Genomic DNA, 12,072 nt, shown 5'->3' on the forward strand with positions numbered 1-12,072 from the left:
GACAGAGCCTCAAGCTGTCGCCCTGGGTAGAGTGCTGTGGCATCACAGTTTACAGCAATCTCCAACTCCTGGGCTTAAGTGATTCTCCTGTCTCAGTCTCCCAAGTAGCTGGGACTACAGGCATCCACCACAACACCTGGCTATTTTTTGGTTGCAGCCGTCATTGTTGTTTGGCGGGCCCGGGCTGGATTCGAACCTGCCAGCTCAGTTGTATGCGGCTGGCGTCTTAAACTGCTTGAGCCACAGGCGCCGAGCCTCTAGAATGTTTTTAAATGCTCACCATATTTCACAACCCTTCCCAATCTGTAGTTCTCCACTTTAAAGGAATTACATGAAGAACTCTGGCAGAAAACGTGTAAGAGAAGATTCTCAGGGAAGCAACAAACAAGTATTTTGGGTTTTCAAAGTATTGGATTTTGCCAAGCTGGAGTACACTGGCTCACAATATAAAAATTATATTTGCTAAAAGAAAGGAACATGTCTATTCTATGCAGCCTGAAAAAAAAATTTTTTTTGAGACAGTCTCATATGGTCACCTTGGTAGAGTACTATGATATCATAGCTCACAGCAACTTCAAACTCTTTGGCTCAAAAGCTCTTCTTGCCTCATCCTCCTGAGTAGCTGGGACTATGAGCACTCACTATCTGCCTGATTTTTCTTTTTTTTTTTGCAGTTTTTGACTGGGGCTGGGTTTGAACCCACCACCTCCGGCATATGGGGCCAGCGCCCTACTCCTTTGAGCCACAGGCGCCGCCCCTGAATTTTCTATTTTAGGTAGAGATGAGGTCTCACTCTTGCTCAGGCTGGTCTGGAACTCCTGAGCTCAGGCAATTACATCTGCCTTGGCCTCCCAAAGTGCTAGAATTAGAAGCATGAGCCACTGTGTCTGGCTGTGGCTTTAAATATTTAAAGGTAGCTTGCTTGGACTAGAAAATAACAAACTGCACAGTCTACAAGGAATTGGTATGTATGTAAATATAGAATTATCTTGTACTGTATATAATGCATGTTGATATGGTGAAAATTCTTTCTGGAAATAAAATACTTCAGAGAAATTAAAAAGGCCATTAATTTCTAACTTTCAACAGAATGAGACACCACAATGAAGGCTTCATGAATAATTTATTCCATTTGAAGTTATGTTTTTTGTTTTTTTTGTTTTTTTTTTTAAAAAGTATAAACCTTTTCATTTCCTCAATCACAATTTGTACAACTCAGTGTTATGGCATTCGGCAGCAATAGTGTTTGTTCCTTATTCTTTTTTGTCACGTTAAAAAGAAAAGCAATTGGACCATATTAAATGTCACGGCTAAACAACAACTTTAAGACGCCCCTTCGTAAAGTGACCAAGCGATTTTGAGAAGGTTGATGCTGACATGTCCAGTAATGATGTCACAATTTGTAGTTTAAAGCCAGTAACTTTAAGATTCACAAATCCAGTTTACTTTCAAAACTAAAGCTATTTTAAAACTTCATGAATACATCAACCTGAGGAGTATTGTAGGTCCCAAATCCAGTTTTTAAATTTATACTCCACAAAAAAGAAAACACATATATAAAAATTTAAACCACAGTTCTGGGCCCATTAAAATACCAAGAAAAACCAAGGGGTTAAGATTTCCAGCTGATTTTTTGGGAGGTGGGACAAAATAAAAATGTATATTAAAAACATTTTTTCCTTAATTTAAACAAACTAAAATCTTAAGAGGAAACCCAGATCAAAATATCACTCACACAACCTTAAATGTATTAATAGACTGATATGCGATGCCATAGTGGATGAGTAGCAAATTATATGATGCAACAGCATTTAAAAACTTCCTTTTAATCTATTCAATTTGAACATTTTAAATAATGCGACATAGTATTTTGATATTACAGTATTAACATAGTGCTTGATTAAAGATCTGCAAATCTTTGTAGTAACACATTAAGTTAAAAAATTACCTCAGAAGGTAAATACGAAGACCAAAGGAGAATATTTTAATACAGTAATCTGTGCCATACTGACAATTGAGTACGAATACAGCTGAGGATAGTTGACTAAGTAGTAAGAGCTTAATTTTAGTGGTTTAAGAAAAGTTTAGAAATATTTAAAAATTACACCTACTTTAAAATTTAAGGATTACATATAAGTACACTTGGTGGCCTTCTGGCCAAACAATAAGGTGTACAGAAATTTATTCATACAGTGTTAATTCACAGTCCTGATAACTGAATGGCTTGCATAAGAAAGGTATGGCTAGATGTTTCTCACTGGCTGGAAGCAGACATTACATAATTAATCTTCTAAAATGCCAAAATACTGAACTTCCACCCTGTTTTGTAATGGGTAACTGCACAAAAAAACAGACAATAGCACTGTAACAAAGAAGTCAAGGTGTTGGTAATCCACTGCTATAAAGTATTATATTTTGCTTGCCTACTTAAATAAAACAAAACTACCTATACTTGTCTGTCACGGTATATTAGTCAGATCCATCATCCTGCACAAAAGTCTTAATTTATTTTCTGAAATAAGTTTAGTGACGTTTTCTAATGGCTATTTAATAACTTTCTATTTGAGTGTGAATTGATACATGAAGGGAAGGAAAAACATCCTGTGTATTTGGGAACAATTTCCTGATTCCCAGATCAAGAGGAATTATATACTGGGTTCCCTCCTTATGGCTCCACATAAAAAAAAGTCAGGGAATGACTTTTTAAAAATCTATTTTCAAACAGAGGTACGGTTACCATGAGAATATAACTTTTATTATTTAAAGTCACTATTGACCTAACCATATAAAAAAGGATACTCTTTTTATAGAAATTCCAAATAAGCATCTTTTCCTTCAAATGTCAGATAAGTTTTTTTTTTTCCCAAGAAAGTACAGGACAAAACATACCATCATAATCTGTGGTATGTTAGTATAATTTTTAAAAAATGCAGAGATGTGATCTTTAAATTTAATACCAAAATATGCTGACCATTGGGATTGCATTATAATTTCAAAGAAATGATTGAAAACTTTTGTCACCAATTGTGTTTTCTGGATAGAAAAAACAAGACTTGCTAATGTTTTTATATACACAATTTGAAGAAGTTAAATTCTTAAGAAAGTGATATTTAATCTAAGCATATAGTATTTACAAAACAAGTTTCAGTAAAAAAACAAAAACAAAAACAAAAGTAGTTCTGTAAATACAACTGACTTTGTCCTTGTAGATAATTAGTGACAAATAGAAAGTTTGTTAGACTGCTTCCAAGAAACATAGGTAGACTTGGCGACTGTGAATTCAAGTCAGCAATGCAAGTAGGAAGCTCACTTGGGCTCTCTTGTGAGCAGCACTGTAGAAAGGATTTTTCAAGCGGGTAAAGACTGCATAGAAGCAGTTATCTTGGCATGTGCAAACAAGAAGGGGAAAATTTGTATTGAAGGAAGGGGTGAATTAAAGTCCCTAAAATTCAAGTCCCTTCTTTAGGGAGGTGAGAACCTCCTTGGCATATGCCCTACCTTAATCTGAGCTGTGTAATAGAAAAGTACAGACTCTGATGTTTGGGACTGCCATGTCCAAACCAAGAAAATTAAATAAATAAAAAAGGCAAAGGGAAACAGGTTAAGTTTAAAAGGTGGTTCTTTCACTAGTGGAATAGAGTCTGAATACCAGAATTCACTGAGAATCTATTTACACCACAGTTTGATTGCACGCACACACCCATACATATGCATACTCTCACACACATTCCCAATCTTTAATTTAAAAAAATGTCAAACAATCAAGAGAGATTGTTCTTAAAATAATTTGTAAAATGCCTAGAGCTGGGCTAAATTTCAACCTTATAGCAGATCCTGAAGATAAACTTCATAATTAATATTCCCATGCCTAAATGTGCCACTGCTAAAACTGAAAAAAAATTAAGCATGTAACAATGAACACCAAAATTAGTTTAAGCATTCAATAGCAAATGTCTTTTTTGTAAAACTAATTTTCTTCCACTGGAAATGGCCTGAAATATTAGTCATAGCCCTAAACCATAGTACAAAATATAACTGAAGAATTCTCATTTTATTCTAAGTTAAACCACCTAACAATATCACTTGTATATTGCCATCATGTTATTCTGTAAAGGTGTGATATATAAAATGCTGTAATACCTGGTACCTTTTCAATTTATAAACACAGTGAACTTCATTACTGTACATGTACTTTGCAACTACAGCTTAGCTGTAAATCCTCCACACACAATGGTATGGACATAGTTCCCTCTATCCCAATTAAACTGTACATCAAGACAATACAAATTTACTGTCCCACCCACCCCCTTACAAAAAAATAATACTCTAAAAGCAACCCTACTGCAACTTTTTAATTAAGACGATTACATATATTTTAGACCAATTGCTTTAAAGCAAGAAGGCAGCATTAACCTTCTAGGAAAATTTTTATAAAAGAGGTTAAGAAATATAAGACAATTTATACATTTAAAAACTTACAATAAATAAGAGATGCAGGCATTTTTGAATACTAGATACTATAATCCAATACAAGAACATCTTGATGTTCTGAAGCCATATGTTGAAATTCATATGTTGAAATTCATTGTTCTTCATGTTTCCTCTCCATGCTTTTAATATTCATTTAACATGACTGGGTACTATGGCTCATTACTTTTCACAAATACTGTGACTGGGAAAAAAAAGGTTAATTTTTGCTACGAAAATGTTATAATACGTTGTGTGTGATCAGTCATCATCCTAAAGAGTTCAGTATAGTCCATGAAAAATAGCAGGGTTATATATATCGCCCCTCCCCATAAGTCAAAACAATATTTGTTGAAGTAATAAGAACTAGACCCCATCAGAAATGACTTTCACTGAGAAGATAACTGCAACTTAATCTGCAGTGAAATATCCTTTTTTCGTGTCCTGTTCTTGCACAGTTCTGTCAAGTGAAGATCACAGCATATTCATGATAAAGTTATATAACTGATTCAGCACCACAAAATGAATTGGGAGACATGAGCGTCTGTCCTGGATTGCAGGGTCACAGGTTAGCCAGGAGAGTGCATTGTACTGTTCCAAAACAAACCTGAAAAGCAAATAAATTATATATAAGTCATGCATTTATTTCTAATGTAGATTATGAGAGCAGTTTTTAATTACAACATTTAAGATCCAAAATCACCTTTAAAAAGAGTGGAAGGCAGGGAATGGAGAGTCCTTGAGTAAAAAATAACTAGGTTTCATAAAAATCATTCTTAAAAGTAGATTACTGATGACAGAAAAGCAGTCCCCTTTATCCCAATTAAACTGTACATCAAGACAATTGGCATGTGCAAACAAGAAGGGGAAAATTTGTATTGAAGGAAGGGGTGAATTATAATCTGAATGATACGACTTATCTAGAGCTCTGATGGTACATAACTACAAACTCAGGCCAAATGTGAGAAAAATATATATATGAGGATCAACATTATATTCTTTTGAAGTTGCAGTGGCAAACCCTTAATAGTAAAAGAGCTATACCTGAGGACATCTGAAGTCTGATTTGAGTCAAGTGGGTGGGAGTGTTTACTGTGAAGCAGCTCGTCAGATTGCACTGAAGGCACGTGGAGGTGCAAAGAGGCCTAAAAAGGTAACAGGTAATCAGTCAGCAATGGAAAAAAAATGTTATTTAGTTTTACCTTATTCTCCCAGTGCATCTTCCCTAATAAAACAAATTTTTGTCCTACGTTATGAATGAGCACCACTATAAAAATGCTTGTTCTCTTTGCTTAACTCTTTCATTACAAAGGTAATCTTTAAGGGCAAAACATATCCTACTTCCTTTTCTTTAGCTTTACTGTTTTTTTTTTTTCCAGTTTTTGGCCCGGGCTGGGTTTGAACCCACCACCTTCAGTATGTGGGGCCAGCATCCTACTCCTTTGAGCCACAGGGGCCACCCTAGCTTTACTGTTTTTGAGACAAAACAATCCCTTTAAAAAGGCATTTCTGATTCTTTTCTTTTTTTTTTTATTTTTGTAGAGACAGAGTCTCACTGTACCGCCTTCAGTAGAGTGCTGTGGCGTCACTCGGCTCACAGCAACCTCTAACTCTTGGGCTTACGCGATTCTCTTGCCTCAGCCTCCCGAGCAGCTGGGACTACAGGCGCCCGCCACAATGCCCGGCTATTTTTTTTGTTGCAGTTTGGCCGGGGCTGGGCTTGAACCCGCCACTCTCGGCACATGGGGCTGGCGCCCCACTCACTGAGCCACAGGCGCCGCCCCATTTCTGATTATTTTCTAAGACTACTCTACTTAGATGTGCAAAGTAAATGTTTAAGGGAGCACTAAACTGCCAAGTATAGTTTGTCCCTAAGTTACACAAAACTTACACATACCTAAGTCCAGTACTGAAAAAGTAACAGGAATAAGCATAAGTAAATATTTTACTTGCAGCACTGTAAAACTGAAACAAGTCAACCTTTGGCTGAAATGTGAACACTTTTAAGTAATACAGTGCACAGAGGCCTTCTTTTTGCCCACTCAATTTCAGAATAATAATAGAAGCCTGTTAACAACTGGCACACCTATTTAGTGATGGCAATGAATAGTGGGAGAAAGGAATATGCCACTCTACATTTCAATTAAACAAAATGAATCATTTTATGAGTCAGTACCATAATGGTGTTAAAAAGCTATGACAAGACAATAGTGGTGTTCACTATAGAAATTTTTGGTACCTCTCATTTCATACACTATAAAAGGTATTATTTTACATTTAAGGGTTCTCTCCTTTACAATTATGTGTATAAACTTTACTTTTTTTTTTTTTTTGAGACAGTCTCACTTTGTCCCCCTCAGTAGAGTGTTGTGGTGTCATAGCTCACGGCAACCTCAAACTCTTGAGCACAAGTGGTCCTCCTGCCTCAGTCTCCCAAGTAGCTGGGACTACAGGTGCCTCCTACAAAGCCCGGGTATCTTTTTTTTTTTTAAGAGATGGAGTCTTGCACTGACTCAGGCTGGTATTGAACCTGTGAGCTCAGGCAATCCACCTGCCTTGGCCTTCCAGAGTGCTAGGATTATAGGCGTGAGCCATGGCACCCAGCGATATGTATAAACTCTTGTGTCACACTTTCAGGAATATAACCAAAGTGCTTGATTTATGATTTATAAACAAAATCCTTACATTGCAGATCACTATACATATTTTGTTTGTTTTTTGTAGAGACAAGAGTCACACTTTATCATCCTCGGTAGAGTGCCGTGGCATCACACTGCTCACAGCAACCTCCAATTCCTGGGCCCAGGCAATTTTCTTGCCTCAGCCTCCCGAGCAGTTGGGACTATAGGCGCTCACCACAACGCCCGGCTATTTTTTTGTTGGTTTGGCCAACGCTGGGTTCGAACCTGCCACCCTCAGTATATGGGACAGGCACCCTACCCACTGAGCGACAGGCACCGCTCAGCAGATAACTATAAATTAAAAAAAATGTAATTAGTGTCAGTTCTGTAATTGCTATGATAAAAATATATTTTTTTAATTTTTAATTTAATTTTTTTGGAGACAGAGTCTCACTTTGTAACCCTTGGTAGAGTGCTTTGGCGTTACAGCTCACAGCAACCTCAAACTCTTGGGCTCAAGCGATTCTCTGGCCTCAGCCTCCCAAGTAGCTGGGACTTCAGGTGCCTGCCACAATGCCCGGCTATTTTTGTTGTTTTTATTGCAGTTGTCATTGTTTTACTGGGTATGAACCTGCCAGCTTTGGTGTATGTGGCCAGCACCCTTCCCACTGAGCTACAGGTGCTGCCTGATAAAAATATTTTTAACCATCTAACCAACAATCCCCTATTCTTCCAAGCAAAGAGAAACATATCAGTGATTTTATTGCCCATATATGAAAAATAAAAATGGGATATATAAAAAGAAGGTGAACAGAATTATGGTTAAGTTATGCCTTACCTGGTAATTCAGAACCAGAAGTCCTAATCTTGTTATACTGTATCTGAGGGTGAATGCCCACTTTACACTATCCTCTCTGCAAATATTGAGTAGAAAAGAATCTGTATAGTCCTTTGGACTTTTTGTAGTGTTTCCTAAAAAAAATGTGTCCTGAAATACTAAGGTAATAAACTATTAAGAAGTGTTACACAATCCTTTTTTTCTTATGTATTAAAATAAGTTTAAGAAATGCCAGGTAAACAATCTTATTTCCTGCTGTTTTTCAGAGCCTTTAGTGTACATACATATATTGTGACTATAAAAGGAGACCGATAGTTATGTGCTGTGCTTCCCAAGGGACCAAAGAATTATTAGTTTTGTTGATGATCCAAAGACTACTATTCTGCAGAAAATCCCTTCACAATATGTTCTTGTATTGAGATCTGTATAGACCACTGCACATATATTGGAAGGAGAAGAAAACTCACATGATAAAACTAATTATTATCTTGGTTGACACTCTTTAAATATATTATCTCATTAAGAGGCAATACAGATCACTGGCTATTGTACTCTTTATGAGCATGCTATGGAAGTCCATGTTTAATCTTAAATGTCACTGACTCAATGAGATATGGTCTAAAGGGTATCAAGATTTAACAGCATCAGGCTTGAAATATAGCCCGAAGAAACTAAAGCCTATTATCTTCTATTTTTACCTTAACCAAAGCTTAAATATTAAAATTAGCATGACTAATGGAATAAAAACAGTCACCTTCTGTGAGTTTACCGAAGTCAATCAGATCTGAACTTGTTATTCTGAAATAGGAGCAAGAGTGACAGCAGAAATCACCCCTTTATAAGCATCCCTGTCTCACTTTATTTTACCATTTTATGATTTATCTTGACTTCAGTTATATCACTAATGAATTTGTTTTAATAAGTCACTATGGATCTGAGAATCTCTTTACTGTACTTAAAACCCATTCACGAGGGCGGCACATGTACCCAGGGGGTAAGGGCGCTGGCAACATACACCGAGGCTGCTGCATATGAACCAGGCCAGCTGAAAAAACAATGACAACTGCAACAAAAGAAAACATAGCTGGATGTTGTGGTGGATGCCTGTAGTCCCAGCTACTTGGGAGGCTGAGGCAAGAGAATCACTTAAGCCCAAGAGTTTGAGGTTGCTGTGAGCTGTAACGCCACAGCATTCTATCCAGGGTGACAGCTTGAAACCCTGTCTCAGGAAAACAACAACAACAACAAAAAAAACCCATTCACTAATTTACACAAAGCTAGAAAGCTTATTATAAGGAGGCAGTAAATGAAATTAAAGGCCAAATGGGGTGGCTTATGCCTATAATCCCAACACTCTGGGAGGCCGAGGCAGGTAGACTGATTTAGCTCATAGGTTTGAGACCAGCCTGAGCAACAGCAAGACCCCGTCTCTAAAAACAGCTGGGCATTGTGGCAGGTGCCTGTGGTCCCAGCTACTTGGGAGGCAAGAGAATCGCTTGAGCCCAAAGAGTATGAGGTCACTGTGAGCTATGACACCACAGCACTCTACCGAGGGTGACAAACTAAGACTCTGTTGTAAAAAAAAAAGAAATTAAAAACAAGTGTTGTTACTATAATTATAAATCTTTCTTGAGTCCAGAAGTTTGAGACCAGCATGGGCAATACACAGAGCCTCCATCTCTACAAAAAATAAGACACTTTGCCAGGTATGGTGTCACATGCCTGGATCAGAGGTGAGATGATGCTTGAACCTGGAAGTTCAAGGTTATAGTGTATCATTGTACCTTAGTACTCACTCTGGGTAGCAAAGCAAAACTCTTAAACGAAAATTTTAACTCAAACATAATTCCCTAAGTAATGCAGCATAATAGCAGTGGCAGTACAGTTATGATTTAATTCAAAAGATAACATAATAATCATTTAAAGATTCAGGTTTTAGTCTTGAGTTTACTACCAATTTATAACTTTAGACAGGTATTTTTCTGGATTTAAATTATGATCACCTAAAAAAAATGAGAAGGTTAGATTAGAGATAATATATAAAAGTTTCTTTCAGCTCTAAACTTCCGTATGTGCAGTTGAAAATACAGATTAATCATCCCAAATTCAAAAGTATCTAAATTTGAAACACTTCTGGTGCCTAGCATTTAAGACAAGAATATTCAACCTATACTATGAGCAAGGGTCCTGGAGTTTGACTTAAGAATAATTAAAGTTCAAATTTAATAAAATTTAAAAATTACAGTTGTTTTATAATTAGGTAATTCTCTTTGTGGTATTGTCTAGACCAGTGATTTTTTTTTTTTTAGACCAGTGATTTTCAACTGCTGTGCTGTAACAGGTTCTTAGGTGTGCCACAAAAACTTTGAAAGAACATTAACTAAATTATTTTCGAAAGAAGTTCAAAGCACAGTTCAAAGCATATTCTTTCTTTCACTCTTTTTTGATTAACATAATTTGTGTGCCACTCAAGTTTAACTATAGGTTCAAGTGTGCCGTGAGATAAAAAAGGTTGAAAACCGGGGTCTAGACGGTCATAAGTAGCAATGCATTTAAGAACACAGAACTTGGACAAGCTATAAGATTTCAAAAAGTCACATATATTTCTCATGATTTAAGTCCTCAATTAGGCTTCTTTAGGAGCTAGCATAGAAACAGCAATACCTTAAGAAAAAGGGGACACTGATATTGTGCTTGAGGACATGCTGACCAGAACCAGTCAGGTAATGGACCCGCTTTGGCAGTTGATACAAAGTAACCCAGGGCCAATGGTTGCTGAAGAATATTAGTTACTTCATCATGAGATTCTGTTGAAAGTAGCCGATCAGTACCCTGACCCTTAAAAAGACAAAATTAAAAGTGTATTAGTTCATCTGGCATAGCTAAGCACCCGATATAAATACAGAATGGCTTACTGCAAACAGTTCATTACCTTATGATAGCAATTTAACAAACTTCTGACCGATATTGAAAAAAATCAATTGCTGTATACATAGAGTATTACAATTAGTAATAGCATTAAAAGATTGAGTTTTAAGAGTTGCATGAGAGGGCAGTGCCTGTGGCTCAGTTGGTAAGGCGCCGGCCCCATATACCGAGGGTGGGGGGTTCAAACCTGGCACCGGCTGAACTGCAACCAAAAAAAAATAGCTGGGCGTTGTGGCGGGCGCCTGTAGTCCCAGCTACTAGGGAGGCTGAGGCAAGAGAATCGCGTAAGCCCAGGAGTTGGAGGTTGCTGTGAGCTGTGTGATGCCATAGCACTCTACTGAGGGCCATAAAGTGAGACTCTGTCTCTACAAAAAAAAAAAAAAGAGTTGCATGAGAAAACGAATATGACAGTTGTTTATGTCAAGCCAATGTGGAAGGGGTTATGTGTACACCTTCACAGCTGAGTGAAAAATACAAATATGTTCAATGAAATTTCTAAATTTTTTTTTCTTTTCTTCTTTTTTTTTTTTTTTTTTTTTTGAGACAGAGTTTCACTATGTTGCCCTCGGTAGAGTACAGTGGTATCACAGCTCACAGCAACCTCCAACTCCTGGGCTGAAGTGATTCTCTTGCCTCAGCCTCCCAAGAAGCTGGGACTACAGGCGCCCGCCACGACGCCTGGCTATTTTTTGTTGCAATTGTCATCATTGTTTACCTGGCCTGGGCTGGGTTTGAACCTGCCAGCCTTGGTTTATGTGGCTGGTGCTGTAACCATTGTGCTATGGGCACAGAGCCTCTAACTTATTTTCTAATGTTCCCTCAACTAATGCCTAATAATTGTACTGCAATCTAAAAAGTAGATTTGATTTGGCTTTGTTTAACTAGCACTATATATAACATGTAGTTGATACTATTTGGAAAGCATTATGGCAACAAAAAGGAAATTACTAAGTGATGTTCACATCCTTTTTATTATATCATTACCTATAACAGAAACAAATATTTAAATGTTCAATATTTTGGGAATAATAAATTATGGTATAGGGGCGGTGCCTGTGGCTCAAAGGAATAGGGCGCCGGTCCCATAAACCAGAGATGGCGGGTTCAAACTCAGCCCAGGCCAAAAACCACACAAAAAAAATAAAAATAAAAAATAAATAAATAAATTATGTATAACGAAAATACAATATTAAAATTCCAATTATACTTATTGAAAGT

The 12,072-nt window shown here is 37.0% G+C and overlaps 1 protein-coding gene across 3 annotated transcripts in view; it reads right to left on the reverse strand.

Moving 5' to 3' along the window:
• Positions 1-1,104: 1,104 nt before the first annotated feature.
• Positions 1,105-12,072, reverse strand: part of MED13 (mediator complex subunit 13) — a 122,540-nt gene continuing 111,572 nt past the window's right edge. For all 3 annotated transcript variants that reach the window (XM_053568298.1, XM_053568299.1, XM_053568300.1), the window contains 3 exons: positions 10,591-10,764; positions 5,512-5,612; positions 1,105-5,074 (listed from right to left, as the gene is read on the reverse strand). In XM_053568298.1, the coding sequence (XP_053424273.1) occupies positions 4,942-5,074; positions 5,512-5,612; positions 10,591-10,764 (408 nt within the window). In that variant the 3' untranslated portion in view covers positions 1,105-4,941. The remainder of the gene's footprint in view (positions 5,075-5,511; positions 5,613-10,590; positions 10,765-12,072) is intronic.

Source organism: Nycticebus coucang, chromosome 18 (assembly GCF_027406575.1).
Source record: "Nycticebus coucang isolate mNycCou1 chromosome 18, mNycCou1.pri, whole genome shotgun sequence".
Lineage (NCBI taxonomy): Eukaryota > Metazoa > Chordata > Mammalia > Primates > Lorisidae > Nycticebus > Nycticebus coucang.